This window comes from Poecilia reticulata, chromosome 5, assembly GCF_904066995.2.
Source record: "Poecilia reticulata chromosome 5, P_reticulata-male-v2, whole genome shotgun sequence".
NCBI lineage: Eukaryota > Metazoa > Chordata > Actinopteri > Cyprinodontiformes > Poeciliidae > Poecilia > Poecilia reticulata.
This window is the reverse complement of record NC_088834.1, coordinates 17,047,678-17,066,590: the sequence shown is the minus strand read 5'-3', so window position 1 is coordinate 17,066,590 and position 18,913 is coordinate 17,047,678. Positions and strand designations below refer to the sequence as shown.

Sequence of the window (18,913 nt, the reverse complement as noted above, 5' to 3'; positions counted from 1 at the left end):
TTTTTCTCATTTTATATTGTTTCTGAACTGTTCGTGCTTTGTAGAGCAGCGGTGCAATACGTGGATCGCGGAAGGTTTTGAGTCGATCTCGGCATTAGGTGACAAACTGAACGCCGCCAGGACGCTGAGACCAGCACGTCATCCTCTGACTCCTTATCAAAACGTTCGTAACTTTATTAAAGAACAACAACTAAAAAAATCAACATAACGTGCTCAAATTAATGACCCAACAACAATAATAATCTCAGTGATTATTGTTTCAACAAGGTGTTGTGCAATTCTGTGCGTTTCGGTTCCATTACCAAAATAACCAGAAGAGCAGGAGTTTAAAATTAACTAATCAACCACCGCTGTGTTCATGAGAGGCTTATTAATAATCGCAAAGTAACGGACTGAATGTTATGTTTTTAACGTAATCTCTGGTCGGCTTGTGGAGCGCAGGAGGTTGCCATGGCAACGGGTGTGCTTAAATGACAGAGAGAGACGAGAGTAAAAAGGTGCGAGTGGTTTAGACTTGATCACCTGTTCAGGTTGTTTTACCTTTGTTTACCTTTGTCTTGGCTCATCACAGCCGCTGTAATTTCTGAACGTTCAATAAACGACAAACTTGGACTAATTATCTCGTTCTTTGTTACGTCATTTACAACAAACATCAAACACGGTATATATTTTTCATTAAGTATTTAACAAACAAATGGCTTCTACCACGATAATTATGTTAAATTAAATTAATTGTCTAATATAAAAAAATAGTTTGGTGCTGCCGGGCTCAGAGCCTGAGAGGTTTTCTCTAACTATTTTTTTAGCCTCTTATTTAGTGGAAATTTGATGTTGATGAGACTTTCCCCAAAATAACCTTTTTCAACCTTTATAGCTCCACCGTTGAAAATGAGAAGCTAACATTCACAAATGACAGTGAAATAAAATCCAGTCCAACATCTGGTTTGAGGTGATTCCTCTGGAACATGTTGGAGGAAATATATCCCAACTTCAGAAGATGTGCTTTTGACCTAAAAGAGCTCTGTGGTTCCTCCTATCAGTATGAGAGTGGGTGGGAGGCGCCATGTTAGGAAGAGAAGTGGAAGCTGCAGGATCTTCAGAACAAACAGGTCATGATGCTGGGCTACTGATTATTCCTCTGTCTGGACACAGGATCAATATAACCAGTTTAAAAACTAAAATGAATGGTTACATGCCAGACACTGGGATGCTCTCCATGCCATGAATTTCAGAATTTAGGTCTCATGGTATCTGAAGGTGTTAACATGGCTGCCAGTGGGCTGAAGAAAATACAACTTTATTTTGTAGGAATCCAAGAACTACCCAACTTTAATCGCTTCACAAAAAAAATCATCAGCACAAAAACTCCAAAGCACACAAAGAAGCTATATATATATATATATATATATATACACACACACACACATATATATCATTTACTTTAATCTACTTTCACCCCTGGTTGTATATAGTAAGATGTGTTAAATTTCAAGTGAGGTGGTCCGTGAGTGTTTGTTAAATGGGGTAAGTGGTCCCCGGCCTGAAAAACGTTTGAGAAACACTGCTCTACAGCTTCAGGGTTGCCAGATCTGGACCGCTTCCTGCCTTAACACCAACATAAACCCAACCAACACAAAAAAGAGGAACACACAATATACACATACAGGATCCCCACAGAACATTAAATTAATAAATCTATATTTCTCTTTCTACAATATGGCTACCCTTTAATCTGAATCTTTTAAATGACGGTTTCTTTTTTTTGTTAGAGTATTTCTGTCTGAACAGCTGCTAGAGCCAATGCTGCTGAAAAATTAACCAGTTTACATCAAATATGCAGTACAAAAAGATGCTGCATTCTCCACTCCTCTAGGTCAGTCAGAAAATAAATGGAAGCAAATGAAGTGACGGTATAATTTTATTACATTATTTAAGTCCATGTAAAACAAAGACAGTCATGATAAATAGGTTACACAATTTACATGTATTTATATTTTCTTCAAAACCCTTACAACCAAATATGAATAAATGAATAAAAGAAAAAGAATTGTTGATTTAAGTTTAACATGTATTTTTCCGTTTTAGTTCAAATAATCTGTTCAATGAGTGAAAACAGAAGCCATGAATGTTTTTTTATTCAGACAGTAACGAATGAGTTCAGGATAAAAGTTTAAAGCTGCTTCAGTCTGTTGGTCAGTCAGGTTTCCATGGCGATTGATGGTCCCAGAGCTGAGGCAGGAAGTCAGAGCTCAAACGAAAAACAATCTTATAAAAGTAAACAGCCCTCAGATGACAGAATGCATGAATTTATACTTTGAATAATCAGTGCCTGCTCGTTACTTTTGATTGAATCGAACTGTAGCATTAACACAGAACAGTTACTCTGAATTACATGAATTAAAATAAATTGTCATGTAGTGCTTCCAGTTGATTTACTGACCTCGTTAAGTAGGTAACAGGCACACAGAGAAACACCTGCAAGAGTAAGAATGAGGGTTTGAACCATTATCAGTGATTCATTTATAAAATGGGAGCAGTGGGGGGGAAAAGCTGAGGAACCTTAATACAAAAAGATCTTATTTGTTTCCCTTTTACGTTGATTCACGTTAATACTAAACGTCTAAAAGGCAGAAGCTTATGTCAGAAAGCACTTGGTCGGAGGCTTAAGCGACCTACAAAGCCACGCAGGTCCCAACTTCTGAAGGAAATCCAACCGTCAGAAAATGTAACATAATGCTGCGCTAAGAGTTTGATCAGGGAGAAAACCGTCTGAGGTTACTCTGAACTCCTGACCGGAACCGTTTATTTAAAAACACAAAGACGCTCCGCAGCGCTGAGCCTCACTGCAGCAGTTCCTCCCAGGAAATGGGCTTGGAGAAGACCTCACGCTCCAGCCAGAGGTCGTAGTTCATCTGGAAGTCCTCGGGCAGGTCAACTCGCTGCCCCAGGACGCTCTGCAGGCAGTTGTCCACAGGAAGGAAGTCTGGGTTACTGTGGCTCTTGTCGTAGCGGCGGCTGTTGAAACGCTCGATGCTTGCCCGCAGGGCGCACTCCTCGGCCTGGAAGTCCCAGGGACGGGCGTCCAGATCTGACACCGCAAACAGAACAGGGTTAGTCTGACTTATACTCGGCTGGGCCTGTCGCGATAAGCAACAAATCAGTTAATCGCATGGTAATTTAAAATGAGCTCAATAATTCCCATTTGCATAATTTTGCATTTTTCTCACAAGTCGTCATTCTGGTGCTAATTAGACTTTTTTTTGAAGAACAATTTTGGTTTCATAATATATTTTATTTGTTGTTTTTTTTTGCCGTTTTGTTAAATTATTCTGGATATTTAAAACATTCTGAAATTAACCATTTTCTGACATTTTCAGGAATACATGGTAATTTGCCAGAAACTATAAAAACACGTAAAAGTAACAGAATAACGTTACTTTCTGGAATGTATTGACTAACTGAATTATTTTAATCCCTAACTGAGCAGCTGGAAAATTTTTAATTAGTGTTATGAGAAAAAGAAAGAAAATATCTATAAAAACAAGCCAACCTGGCATATATTAATACATTTGAGTAAAACCAAAAAAAACCTTTAATTTGGTTAAAATAAGATGAACACTCACCGTTTCCATAAGCCCAGTCGTCATTGAGGCGATGCCGCACCTTCTGGTAGATGGCAGACATGGTCTTCATGTTGCTCTTCCTCCACTGTCGCCCCAAGTATTTGGTCTGCACTTTGAGCAGTTTGAGGACATAAAGCTGCATCATGGCCTGCTTGACTTTCAGCGCCCTCTTCAGGATGGGAGCCGACTTAAACACCACTAACATCTGGAGGAGAACGGCCGAGATTGTAAGGACGCCTGTTCAAGGTCACATCTGGTCGAGTTCAGTGCGATGCAGACTCACCATTGTTCTGGAGTGTTTCCATTTGGTTAATTTGTTCAGGATTCGGAGCAGGTTAATACAAGAGAACAGGTTCCTCCAGCAAAACTGAGTGTTGTCTCCCGCTTCCTGAGACGGCAAACGTTCAAAATGAAACTAAATGCCAACATCCTGCTGAAATTAGCTGCTGAAGCTACGACTGAAGTGAGACAACTCACCAAACTCTCTGCGGTTAACTCCGGGAGCTCATGGACCACGCAGTACGGAAAGTCAAGAACTGAAATGCTGATGAGAAAAAATTATTAAAGGAAATAGTTTATTGGTCTGAGAAGCTTCCAGTCAACAGGACTGGTGCTTAATATCTAAAAAGGACAGATAAAAGTACCTGTTTTTAGCTGTGATGTAAGACATGATGTTCTGGTTGAAAAACTTCAGAATGAGCGGGATGCAGTTGGCAAACACCAAATGCTGAGCCATGTACTCAAACTATTTTAAAAAGGGGAAAAACAAAAACGTCCTTTTGTTAAAATGAAGAGTGTTCCTCACATCAAAAACACAAATTCAGATACGATAAACCAAATCAGAGGTGGTCCCACCTGGTAGACGTGGTTGAGTTTGAAGTGTTTCAGAAGCAGCAGCAGGATGGCAGAGATGGCTTTCACAATGATTTCTTTGTGGCGATTCACATCAACGCCCAGTTTCATGCTCTGCAGAACCGTCGTCCTGCAGCAAGCAGAAAAACTCCAGTTTGGCTGAGCTCCTCTCAAGCTAAAACATTAACTTTAACTTTGCTTTCAACCACACTCTGTCTGCCTCCACAGATGCTTGTCATCAGATCATGTTGGAGACTAATTTAGGTGCCCATATGTCTGCAGAAACTTGCTGATATCTGCTTGTTTTGTCAGTAAAGTCGGGTTATTTCAGTGCTCAGTCCACTTACGGCATCTCCTCCGGCAGCACATCTGCCAGGATGTTAATGGAGTCTGTTTTGGCTTTAGACGTCGGAGCGGCAGCGAGCAGAATCTTCAGCAGCGCAATCTGACGATCAGAGAGGCAAGGAGGTGAAATGTGACCGAATAAAACATTTACATTTCCAAGTTTAAGCTAAATGTAATGTTCGTAAAGGACCCCAGTGAAGTTAGCTCCTTCATATTCCTCAAATCAAAACAATACAAAGTCAATAGTTTGTGCCTCTCAAATACTGTGCTGCCATCATTTTAAAAAATATTAGAAGGGAATACAGAGTTCACAGCACCCCCTGGTGGCCACAAACAAAATATACAACCCAATTTTTCTTTGGCGTTTAACCCATAAATCTTTACTAACAACTTTAAATTATTAGTGGGACAAACAAAGCATATTTTCTGCACATCCAACAGTAACATAGCACAATGCTCAAACATACATGCAGATTTGTACATTTTTAAATTAATCAACTCAGTTGCATATTTCTCTGAACAAAGTGTACATTATTTTGTATAACCACATGGCAGCAGTGGTGGAGAAAGTACTCAAAAAATGTACTTAAGTAAAAGTACAAATACACAGACAAAAATGTACTCAAGTAAAAGTAAAACTACCACATTAGCATTTGTACTTAAGTAAAAGTAAAAAAGTACTGGCTTTTAAAAATACTTAAGTATTAAAAGTAAAAGTGCTTGCTGAATGGATTACCTAATTGCTAATATCATTAAGTGAACCAATCATATTTAATTTTAATACATTAGAAAACAACCTGCTGAATACTATTAATCAATCATTAATCATTTTGTCTAGATTAATGTCAAGTTGTCAAAACAAAGACATTTTCAATAATGTCAACTTTGTATTAAAAGTGTCATGATTTACTGAATGACGCTTTATGACAACAGTCATAAATATTTATGAAGACTTATTCATGTCCATGACAGATGTTTATGACGGTGTCATGTCAGCCTTATTCACCTGCCTTCAAATAAAGTGTTACCGGCTAGGTTTATGTAGCATTTGATTTTAACAAAATATTTATACCTGTATTTCATAAAAATAATGGTTGACCTTCGGCATTTATTTTGAAGTATGTTGATCCTGTTTACAACTATGATTTTCATGTTCAAAAGCAATTTTTTTATGTTCCATCTTATAGTAATAACTTAAAACTGTTTATTTGACTTCAAAGACTAGAGTCGAGATTGCTTTACATTTAATTTAGACATTGAAAATTTGTATAGTAAAATGCAATAAATTAGTTGTGATGTACAGAAGATAAACATTAGCAAGCTCAAGAATATGTTTAGCTCTTAATACATAATAGTAAATGTTAGTTATAAAGACTAGATGACGTCAATTTATGGTCTTAAATTGCAAAATAAAGTCTGCAAATTGATTGTAGAATGGTTTCATTTTTACATCACTTTGCATGAGATACTTTCAAACTAAGTGTTTTGTGTTCTACAACTACATTTCCTGTGGACTTAGAATTTGATTTTGTTTCAAAATTATGTTAATAATATATTAAATACATTAACTGTAATATATTTTACACTATAATTAACATATGGTATAGAATACAGACTTCAATGGTATTTGGAAATGTCCAAGGTTTTTTAAAATGTTTGTGAATGCATCACAAAAAACAGAGTAAAAAGAGAGAATTTCAGTTTTGGGTTAACAAAATATTGGTAAATTTGACATAAAAAAAACTGTTAAAATAAGGAAAATATTTTGATGGAAATTCTGAAAAAAAAAATACAGAAAATGTCCTGTTAATTCTCTGCCATGATATTTTCAGTGTTTTTTACAGAATTTCCATCAGAAGTTTCCCGTAATTTAACAGTATTTTATTTCAAAGTTTTCCATGAAAAAATAGGGAAATATCCTGGTAATTTCTGCCAGTACACTTTCTTGTTTTTTATGGAATTTCAGCAGAATTTTTCCATAATTTAACAGTTTTTTCCCCAATAATTTTACATGAACAAACTGTTAAATTATGGCCCACCACCACTTCAGGTGACATTTCCCATATTCTCAAACTCAAAGCTTGACATGTATGGGGCAACGTGAGAGCTCATCTACTGACTGACTACATAAACTAAAAGCTGAATCATAGATATTTTTAATAAGCGTATTTGTGAGCCTGCCTCTTTTTATTAAATTGAAATTAATTTTAGATTTTTGTATGACTTTTTCTCAGATTAACTTAGAAAACGAGTTGTTATTATTACAGGTTAGTTTTCTAAACAACAAAAAAGTAACTGCTAGGGAAGCTCAAAAATGAAAAATTGGACTGATATTGATATCCGATAGTAACACTGCTGTTATGCCAGATTAACCAAAACTTTATTTTGTCAATTTTTTTTATATGATTACTCGATTAATCGTAAGAATAATCGATAGATTACGCGATTACTAAAATATTTGTTTACAATAGCCCTAATTATATAAATAAAATAGGATTTATAGGTGGATCGGGGGGATTAATTCTCTCCTTCGCCCCCTCCTTCTACAGCCAGACCTCCTCCCCCTTCTTGCAATTTGCTGTCCGGCCGCCCCCCCCACCCAGCACTCAACGGTACGCTTGACCGGCCCCACCCTCTTTGACCCCTCACATCTACCTCTACATTGAAGGGGGGCTAGTGCACCTCTCATGGTACACTAGCCCCCCAATGTCTCTCCTTCCCCCCCCCCCCTTCTACAGCCAGACCTCCTCCCCCTTCTTGCAATTCGCCGTCCGGCCTCCCCCCACCCCCTCCCCCCAGCACTAGATGGTATGCTTGACGGGCCCCAGCGTCTTCGACTCCTCACATCTACCTCTGCATTGAGGGGGGCTAGTGCACCTCTCATGGTACACTAGCCCCCCAATGTCTCTCCTTCGCCCCCTCCTTCTGCAGCCAAACCTCCTCCCCTTCTTGCAATTCTCCGTCCGGCCGCCCCCCCAGCACTCTATGGTATGATAGACTGGCCCCACCCTCTACGACCCCTCACATCTACCTGTACATTGAAGGGGGGCTAGTGCACCTCTCATGGTACACTAGCCCCCAATGTCTCTCCTTCGCCCCTCCTTCTGCAGCCAAACCTCCTCCCCCTTCTTGCAATTCGCCGTCCATCCGCCCCCCAGCACTCAACGGTACGCTAGACCGGCACCACCCTCTTTGACCACTCACATCTACCTCTACATTGAGGGGGGCTAGTGTACCTCTCATCGTACACTAGCCCCCCCACAATGTCTCTCCTTCGTTCAATCCTTCGCTTCCCCCTCCTCTCTAACGATACGTCAGCCCCCACCTTCTCTCCTTCTTCTTCGAACCCCTTCTAGCCTCCCAGTGGGCCATCGTTCCCTCGGCCTCCAATTCTGATTCTTCGGGTTAATCTACCCGTCTTTCTCTCACTGTAACAACAGATGACTAATGGTTTCCGGTATTCTCAGGTTGAAAACTTGTAAGCAATCTTTAAGGCCATAATCATCCGCTCTGGTAAGATGCGAAGTTCTTCTGAGGAACAGTTTTGATACTTCTGACAAGGTGTCACTAGGTTGGTGAGATTAGGCATGAGGACTCAGAGGTCTGTCGTGAGTCGGAGACAGGTCCTGACTCAGAGACAGGTCATAACTCTGTGGCAGGTCCCGACTCTGAGGCAGGTCCCGTCTCTGAGGCGGGTCCTGACTTGGGGACGGGTCCCGACTCTGAGGCAGGTCCCGTCTCAGAGGCAGGTCCCGTCTCAGAGGCAGGTCCCGTCTCAGAGGTCTGTCCCGTCTCAGAGGTCTGTCCTGACGCTGAGGCAGGTCCTGACTCTGAGGCGGATCCTGACTCGGAGACGGGTCCAGGGACGGGTCCTGACTCGGAGACGGGTCCCATCTCAGAGGCAGGTCCCATCTCTGAGGCAGGTCCCGTCTCAGAGGTCGGTCCCGTCTCAGAGGTCGGTCCCGTCTCAGAGGTCGGTCCTGTCTCAGAGGTCGGTCCTGACTCGGTGACAGGCCACGACTCTGAGGCGGGTCCAGACTCTGGGGCGGGTCCAGACTCTGCGGGTCCAGACTCTGAGACAGATCCTAACTCGGAGATGGGGACGGGTCCTGACTCGGGGATGGGTCCTGACTCTGAGACGGGTCCCGTCTCAGACGTCTGTCCTGACTCGGTGACGGGATCTGACTCTGAGGCGGGCCCTGACTCTGAGTTCGGCCCTGACTCCTCCAAGTCAGTACCAACCTCTGAGTTGACCAAATTTAGAGGCCCAGCTAAGTGTGGACTAAACACAACATTTGATCCATTCTTGGTGGGCTCTTGCCTCTCTTCTTCATCTGGATTGTCTCCACAACCCGCAGCCTTTTTGATGAGGTCCCATGCCTTTTGGAGAAAGGTGTCTTTGAGATTGATTTTTCTCGGTCGTGCAAGGGTTCTTTTAAAGCATTCCACAACCTTGTGAATCACTATTGGGTTGTTGCTTTTAATCATTTTGAAGAGCAGTTCTCTAACTGCGTCTTCATTGCCCCACAGAAGTTGCAGGATGTCTCGGCAGGCTTTTTTTTCCATTTTGTCATAAAAGACAAAATCTATGTCCTTGACTTCTTTCCATATTTTTGGAGCAAGCTTTCTCTGGACCGGTTCGGTGTGCTTCCTTTTGTAATGCCCATAGCTAGATCTGTAACTGGACTTATAAATCAATCTCCATAGAATATTTTGAACCATAATTCTCCTTTCATCTTCTGTTCCACGTCTGAATCCCATCCTGTTTGCGTCCCTCAAAAATTGTTCAGGGTCCATGGTTGCCTGAGTATAATCTTCACTCAGGCAGTTTTCATCTGCGTACAAGTCTTCAGTTGGAAAAAAAGTCTTTTGGATCTTTCTTTTGGTAGACGTGAACATTTTCTCTTTAGGAACAGGATTCTCCAGATGCTTTTTGAATTTTTCCACGATGACTTGGTGTCCTTCTGGGTGTTCCACTAGTGCGATTAAATGCAGTCCACTGGCAAAGTGGAATGCATCTCTCGCAAGACTCTGGAAAATCCTTTCACCAAGCTCTTCTGAAATCTCCGAGAGTACGTTCACATTTATATCTCCAGTTTTTCTCAAAAGCAATTTCAAAATTTTGCTATGTTGTTCCTCAAAGACTTGTCGGACAAGATGCAGAGTTGGTCCATCTGCAGCCTTTTCTATCACTTCCCACAGAAGTTCACTGAGAAAGTTTCTCTTTTTGTAATCTGGGCTTCTTTGACCAGGATGAACTTTGCTGGACAATGTCTTTTTCACTTTCGTCCAAAAAGAAACCTTAGGTTTCACATCCATTTCTCTCTCTGGGCTTTCGTCGTTCATCTTTATTGTGCTGAGCTAAAACGTCCAAATGAATCTCAAGTTGACTGACTTGTTAACCGATTTGTGGTAACTGATCAGAGAATTAACTGATCATTTGGTGATGTCATGGACTCTATGACATCATAAAGTCATCCTCAGAAGGGCCTCATGACACAGACATCATTTGAAGTCATGCTGATGACGTCATTGTAAGCAGCATGGCAACTGTTGCTAAGGGTAAAAATAGCACGCAGTGAGCATGCGCTGTGAAAAAAAAACTTAATCTGTGGGCACTAGATGCATTATTCCCGCAAGTCTGAACTGGCAGTGATTTGTGCAGCTTAACAGGAGGGGCCAGGGAACCATTGGCCCCTCCACTTACCGCCCACCCATTTTTATTTGTTATTTGGGTTCCATCTCCTAACAGGCATAGAGCAAATGTCAGTGGAACCACAACATGACCTGGGCCGGTCTATGAGTCAAACAAACCTCTTGTGATGCCCACTGGTGTGTGAAAAAAAAAGTGAAAAAGGAGCATTTAAATGTCTATGGGATAATAATAATAATAACTAGAAAATTCCTGCAGAAATTTTAAAGGGGCATGCCAAAGTGTGCCCGTCGGCTTTGACGCAGCGCTATGATGTTAAAAAATTTGCATTAATGCTAAAGAAAGCTGCAACGTAGTCAATAACCTTTGGAGAGGCAGAAGCATGTTTAATAAACTGTAGTTGTACCATTCATTATGTTAGAATTGATGCATAAGCTAAAATTAGCCAATATGCTAAACCCTACAGTGCAGTCCTGGGGAGCTGCAGTTCCAGACACTGTTCTGTTGCTATGGTAATTAATCCCCTGCAGCTGTGAGAGCCAAAGAGCGGGAAAATCCTCTTCAGACACAGTTTCTATACTTGGGAGACACCAGGCGTTAGTCTGAAGGACCCTGACAAAAAGCATAAGCCCTAGCAAATTTTTGTAAACATTGTACATGAGCAGGCATGTGTATCTATGTTATGACCAACTTTCAGACCAATAGGGCGATATTTATGCCTGTGAGGGGGATTTAAAAAGGGTTTTTGAGTCAGCCATAAACAGTCCTGTGTGTGTGTTTCATAGAGAAAGATTACTGATTCTGTGAGACACAAAATCTCAAATTTTTAGTTTTTATTAATTTATGTAATCATTTTAACTCCAATCCCCAATAAAAATAATAGCTCCCTTCTCGGCATCGAGCCGCACGATTTGATACCACTTTTGTGGGTGGGCACGCAGCGGTACGAGCCGCATTAACGGTAATGGAAGAAAAATAAATAAAGAGACATTCTATTAGGTGTAGAACAATAGGTGCCTGCCATGCAATGCATGGAGGCAGTACTGACTTGCTTCGCAAGTCAGTACTGCTCTCCTTATGCATTGCTATGGCATGCCCCTAATAATAATAATAATAATAATAATAATAATTTACTTGTTACGATGGGTGCAGTAACGGTGTTTCACCGGTATGTGGTGCATGGGAACTCTGAGCTGCCAGTTGCTCTTAATACATTAGAAATGTGCCATTTTAATGAACAATGCCACAGATAAAGCATATTTTTATTATGTTTACTCTCTGTAACATGGTTTAGACTTAGATATGTGATTCTATGCATCATAATTTCAGGGACGGAAACATCTTGTCTCCTGTCCTAACATAACATGAACTTCACTTTTTTTTGCTACTAGTAGCTTTTATTTTTTAAAGAAATCCAACAGAGAGGGGATGGAAAGAAGGTGGGTGGGAGAGGACAGGCAACCAAGGAGCCAGTAGCAGAGTAGTAGTCAAGGTCACCGACCCAAGACCAAGTCAAGACCAGCACCCCGCGCTACGTGACACAAAAAAATTAACTTTTACTTATCAAAATTGCTTCTCAAATTGATCTGAAAGATCCACTTTCCCATAAAAAACTAGTTATTAAATACGTAGAGCTTAAATAAATGCAATCAGTAAAGATCTGTCCAGAAGAATCGGATCGTTCCTGAATGTACCAGCGTTGTCCCATATGTGCGACACCTCAGTCAAAACCTCCACACAATAATTCAGCGCATGAATGACAACTTTTTTTCATCGCAGATGCAACATGTGTGTCTACGTCAGTACAGCTAGCTTTGCTAGCATCACGTCCACAGATCTTACCTTTCTTTAAGCTTTCCTTCCAAATGACGCTAAAAGTTGGATGAAGTCCCCACCATCTGTGAAAGCGAAGCGCTGCTGATTTTACATGTCGTCATATCTTATGATTTATGCAGCGCTATTATATTACTGATGATTAGACTCACTCAGAGGAAACCACTGCGCATGTCTGGAGCTTCGCGTGCGAGTAAAGGTGGAGACGATGGGTGACAACAGACACGTAAGTTACGATATTGCTCGGATTTTACGGCGCCACCTTAAGTCCCTGAACTTCACATTTTAACAGAAAAAAAGAGCAACGCGACTTGGATGTAACGAGTAACGCGACAGTTTTGTAGAAATGTAGTGAAGTAGAAAGTACAGATACTTACTGTAAAATGTAGTGGAGTAAAAGTAGAAAGTACCCATTATTAAATCTACTTAAGTAAAGTACAGACACACGAAAACTCTACTTAAGTACAGTAACAAAGTACTTGTACTTCGTTACTTCCCACCACTGCATGGCAGTTATGTTCACATTTTTTATTCTTTATTATGCTTTATGATTTATCTACTTGTTTTGACTGCTTGTCACTTTGCTGCTGTTGAACAGAAATTTACACATTGTGAGACAATAAAGGATATTATTAATCTATGCTAAATATTTGATACCAGCTTCAGTCGGGTTTGGAACAAATGCACCAAAAAACCAAAACAGCTATTGGTCAAAAGTTTTAAGACTTTCATCTTGATCAGGTCTGACCAGTGAACAAACAGCCAGAAACTTAAAATTTTGTGTCATCTTCAGATCAGTGGAAGCGCCACACTCATGCTCCACAAGACGGCACAAAACAACAACGCTGATCGGTGTGGAAGTTGTTGCTGATGGGAAGGAGAGCATTAGCAGTTTCCTTTTGTTAAAAATGAACCCAGAAGAAATAAAAAGATGCAAAAAGGAATCAAAATCAATATGAACACAATTTACTTTTTAAAGGGACACTTGTCAGCTATTTAAAAGGCTAATAAATGTCATTGTTTTTCCTTTGTAAGGACATTTAATTCTCATTTAGGTTACCTTTAAACATGAAGTAAAACTGAACCAGCAAGCACTCACCATGTACTGAGGCAAACTGGGAAGAATCCCCTGATAAAGCAGCTCGGTGGCACACATCTCCACCTCCTCTTCACCCTGAACACAGGAAACGAAGAAGACATGTTAAAATCAACTACATAACAGAATATATTATAGATTTCACTCCCACTCACCACGGACAGCGGGGTTTTCTGGTATTCCTCCTCCTTTGCCATCTGTACCTCTGCTACAGAAATATACTTATGCTGTAAAAATGGGAGGAAAATGTTAAAAACGAACAACTCCAGCCACATACATGCTGATCCTTCCACACATCACCCTGCAGCACCTGCTTCAGCGTCTTGATGCTCTCGTGAATCGGCCGGGGTAAACCAACCACTGTATCCGTATCACTGCGGAGCAAAAATACAGCTTTATTTTGTCTGGAGGGCTGCAACTAAAACATTATTTCAGTAATCAATTATTCTATTGATTAACTGGACAAATTCTGCAGATTTTTCTTTTAAGCAATCCTTTTTTTATTCAATATTAGAAATACATTAAAAGATGCAAATAAATAAATAAATAGTTAAATTCATTTTTTAAAATAAGAAAATAAACATTTTATTGGCTAAAATACAATCATAATACAATACTAGTAAAATAACGTTTTGTACAGGTATTGATTAATAACTGGATAACAAAATGTGCTTAATAGATTTTATTTTACAGAATTTAAACTAGGTGAAGCACACATTTACAAAAAATGAAGGTTTTACTCACCTTAAATGCAAAATGTGTTAATTTTTGAACAGTTTGGGATTGATTACTGCTCTGAGTGAGTCTGTATACTCCAGTTAACAATTAATCAATTCATAAATTAGTCGACAACTATTTCAATAATCAATTAATCACGAGGAATCCAATGAATCACTTCAGCATCTTGGAAGCTTTATTTTTACACACACGTAAGCAAACTCACCTTCCCAGTGTGTAACCGATGAATTTACTTCTACTGGATTCCAGAAAGTTTTCGATATCTTTTTCCCTGTTGGATCAAAAACATTAATAGCATCAGTAATGTCCCGTGAAAAGCCCACTCAGCACAGAAGCTGTAAACCTGAGGGGTAAAACAAACGTAAACATGAATTAAAATGTCTATTTGTTAAAACTGTGCTGCACCTGACTTTGGGAGCCCATGGTAGCCCTTTAGGGAAGGACACCCTCTCCGACGGAGGATGAGGAATGGGTGGAGGCATCACCTCGTCGCGTTCCAGAGGGAACGTCTCTGGCTCCAGAGAGTTATCGTTGTCATCGTTGTCGTCTTCATCCTCACGAGAGTCGTCAGCCTTGTAGGGATCCTTCTCATTGAAGGCATCCAGGTTGTCCTGCTTGATCAGCGCCTGAGGAAAAAAAACATAAGGACTCACAGGTTTAGGCAAAGAAAGGTCTTGTGTTTGCTGAGAAATGACAAGTAACGACAATTAATTAAGTTAAAACGCATTGTAACATTTTAAAGTTTTTAAGTTTATCCCTACGGTGTCACTTTTGTTGCTTGGTAATCGTAAACAAATTGAAGAAAAAAATTTTTACTTGTTCATGACTAACTGCTCCAGACCTTTGATCTCATCTAGAAATCAGATGTGGACCTTTTGAATAAGCGGTTTGGAAACCTCTGGTCCAGATGGTTCAGCTTAAAGTCCGCTCTCGGAGCTGCGCCGCTGTCTACCTTGTGCTCTCGGCGAGCTCGTTTCTGCTGCTGCTCGATGAGATCGGACGCCGACGCCGGAGGAGACGCCGCCCTCATGCTGCGAATGACTCGGATGCTGTCCTCTGGGAGCGGAGGGAGACCCAGCTCCTCACGTTTGCAGACCTTTATGCTCTGAAGCCGCTCAAACCCTCCCAGCGTGAACTGAAACGAGATGAGAAAGAAGGGTTTTCCAGCACAATGCGTCTCTTCGCACCAGACGCAGCCTGGACGGGTTTCCTCTCTCACCAGTATGCTCTTCCACAGCAGCAGCAGCACCTTCTTCATGGGAAAGTGTGGGGCATGGCCGCTGCAGAACTTGGTGACCATTCCAAAGAGCATGACGGAGATCGGCTCGTTGTTGAACAGAGGCGAACCTGGATTTTTATCACCAAGTTGCAATTAGCTTCCATGGGACATTTTCAAACCTTAAAATGACTGCAGCTCTTCTGGAGATGTTTACCCAGTTCAGCTCTGAAGGTTTCCTTCATGATTTTCCATTCAGGCTTGTCGGCCGGGTCGTCCTGCTGGATCGTCTCCACCATCAGGTACATGACGTTGAGCAGAACTCTGAGGTCGGTGCTGTCGGCGAGGGAGATGGCCGGCTTTCTCACCGCACTGCTGCAGGCAGCGCTGTTACTGAACAACAGGAAACAGATTGCTGTTATTCAGCAGAACATCTGTCCACTCAAAGCCTCGTGAAACGCCGACTGTTTTCCTTTCGAGGCTCTATTTTCATCTATTTCCGGCTTATCGGAGGTCAGGTTAGGTAAACAGTCGTTGCTCGTACTCGATCTCCATGTTGAGAAGTTCCACCAGAGCAGAGAAGGTTCCGACGTCAAGCAGCAGAAATATGTTGTATCTCATCCAGTACTGAACCTCAGCCTCACAGCTGCAGTCTGCAAAGGCACCTGAAAAAACAAATGCACCAACGTGAAGTAGAGAAAAAAGTACAGATGTTCTTTGGCTGAATTAATTCGATTAATCGTGATTAACCAGTCATGAAAATGATTGTCAACTAATTATTAATCTATTAATTGTTAAGTAGAATACATGGATTCAAAATGAGCCAGTCCTACTCTGTATTAATGCTAAGTTAAGCAGGAAGGTGTGAGCTTTTCACATGACTGTGGTGAAGTATTTTCTTGGCTGCAGATGAATTATTCGCTACAAATAATCAACCATTCACTAAAGGAACGTTGTTGCATTTTAGGCAATAAAAAGGTTTTTTTCTTCTTGAATTATTTGAATTTTTTTTCATCTCTAATTTTGTAAAAAATAAGCTTACGATCGTAAATTTTTTAAAAAACTACAGAACTTATCTGATTAATCACCATTATAATTGATGCCTCCAACAATAGTTAGTTGCAGCCCGAGTATATTTTTATTCCAAACGATGCAAACAACTTGCACTGACCCTGAGCCATGTAGAGGATGGCTCTGGCAACCTTTAGCCTCTTCTCACGACCAATGACCTCCAGGCCATCCAGCAGACGCATGGCGTGCGCTCTGTGCTGGGCGGCATCGAGGTCCGTCCACTTCTTATCCGAGACTGAGGTCCAGACAAACAGAGAATGTAACAGTATGGAAATACCTTCAATTTATAAATGGTAGTTTGAGGAATAACTATACACACCATGAGCTCTGAATTCCTCCTCAAAGCACTTCCTGTTGAGGGCAAACTCAGGTCCTTCAGTGTAACTGTAGAGCTCTGAAACATTTGCAAATAATTATAATTAAAAAGCTATAAATATATGTAAAATTAAGTTTTGAGTGCTGAAAAAATAGGCACTGAGATTTATGGAATATCAATCAATCCATCTTTAGCATTGCACACTATTACACAAAACAAAGTGACCAGAGTGCTTCAATTTAAAATATGCATTAAAATGAAAAGGAGAATAAAAGCACAGCATACACACCTGACAGCTCTGCAGCCCACTTATCTGTGTCAGAATACTCAAACTCAAGATCTGGAGACTCAGACAAGCCCTGTGAACGACACATAGCAGCTTGCATCAATCTGATGGATGGCTTCCAAAGAGAAATCAGTTTATTATCTATTTTTTTAAATAATGTACCAGATAGCACACAAGAGTGTTTTTCAAAGATCTTCAAAGGATGTTTAAGAAATTTAACAGACAGAACACCAAGATTAAAAAAAATATCTAAAGTACGTGTGATAATATAAAGTTCATGATCTTAACAGCCGCTCAGCGTGAAGCAGAAAGCTGTGCAGCAGATTGCTGGTTCTGCTTTTGACAAAGCCGATGGCAACAGTTCAAAGTATTTGTGGAAAGAGTGTGACAATGTTCAGAGGCCGGTTCCTGCAGCGGATCTGAAACAGATCCTGGGCCAAGGATAGGGATGCTCCAGTGAATCTTTCAGCTCCTCTCGCCATCATTGGCAGGGCTCTTCTGTCTGCTATACTGCAGCTGGAGAACCACACTGACATCAAGAAGTTATCAGCTGTGATATTGAAATCATCTTACTCATGTGTTCACCAAGTCCAACATCTATCATTTTCAACAACACCACTCGGGATGGATCAGAACAAGAACCCTCACTCCACACCATCAACCCTGGTCCTCACAGACAGTCTCTTCGTGTTTTAAATAGTTCTCCTGGTCCAGTGCAATTTGTTAACATGATTGCATTCCCTTCTCAGCATCTCATCAAGTGCATTAAGTGTTGATATTCATTTAAATTCAGCTGTGTGGCAAAAGGGAAACAACCTAAACCAAGCAGTGAAGTGGGTTTTGAGGACCAGAGGTAGGAAAACTCTAGTATTAATGGTTCATTTCCTTCATGTTTCAGGTTGCTTCCCTGCTTCATAACACCTGATTTCATTTTATGGCTGATTGACAGGCTTTTGCTGAACAGCACTCATCTGAATCAGATGTGTTAAATCAGAGAAACATCTAAAACATCCAATTCAGTGTGCCTCATGGACAAAGGCGAGAAAACACTGGTTTAGATGTTTCCCTTTTGCCACACACCTGAATGAAATTACTATACTTCTGCAAACCTTACTGACATAACTAGGGAAGTAGTTTCTGATAGCTGTAACAATAATCCCGTTATATTTTACTATTTCACATAAAGGTTACCCAAGATGTTTCCTGTTAAAAGGACACTACACCTTTCATATATGAAACTAGATTGCTATATTAGGTGTCACAGTAGAAAGGGACGTAAAACGTAAAGCTAGCCTTATTTATGGCAGTTATGGCCTCTAATAGCAGCTAGCTAACACAAGCTAGTTAGCTTTTAACATCAGAAACACCGATAATAAACGGTATCAATTACTTAAAAGCCAATGACTGAAACGACACACACAGCTGCCGCCTATTTAAATTACTTAAAGTTTCTCGGTTCTGATATTAAAATGACCAGATAGTCCCAACTAGATCGAGCAAGCTGTCGTTATTAAAGCAGCAACACATCCAAAGGCCTACGTTTGTTTATCTCTGAAAAACCATGATGACAATGAACATTTTTCTCTCTTCGTACCTCTGAGTCTTTCCTTGGAGTTCGAGGGAATTCGCCTCTGCCTCCTTTATTTGGTAGCATCGCTCTCTGTTTATTGTTTACAGGAAGCCCACCACCATTCCCACCGACCTCCATAATTCATTTGCAAGCGAAGTAAACTCTCGCGAGATGGAACGGGATCTGCGGGAGTTTGCTTCTGACGTCAGCATCGCAAGATTTCTCAAAAAGACTGTAATTCAACACTTTTCTCAAAAAGAATGTTGAAATACTTCAAAATACATTACAAATAATTTTTACCAAGTAATTTCACA

General features: G+C 40.7%; 1 protein-coding gene across 1 annotated transcript; it reads right to left on the bottom strand.

Annotated features, from left to right (window-relative positions):
* Positions 1-1,900: 1,900 nt before the first annotated feature.
* On the bottom strand, positions 1,901-18,780 carry strip1 (striatin interacting protein 1). Its single transcript, XM_008409807.3, has 20 exons — positions 18,624-18,780; positions 17,033-17,102; positions 16,747-16,821; positions 16,528-16,662; positions 15,901-16,021; positions 15,574-15,749; positions 15,360-15,487; positions 15,093-15,275; positions 14,546-14,766; positions 14,346-14,411; positions 13,713-13,776; positions 13,558-13,629; positions 13,406-13,480; positions 4,823-4,920; positions 4,479-4,605; positions 4,268-4,368; positions 4,101-4,167; positions 3,907-4,011; positions 3,624-3,828; positions 1,901-3,088 (listed from the first exon to the last, which is right to left on the bottom strand). Exons 1-20 carry the CDS (start codon positions 18,735-18,737, stop codon positions 2,841-2,843), a joined length of 2,451 nt encoding a protein of 816 aa, XP_008408029.1. The 5' UTR covers positions 18,738-18,780; the 3' UTR covers positions 1,901-2,840.
* Between the last annotated feature and the right edge of the window lie 133 nt (positions 18,781-18,913).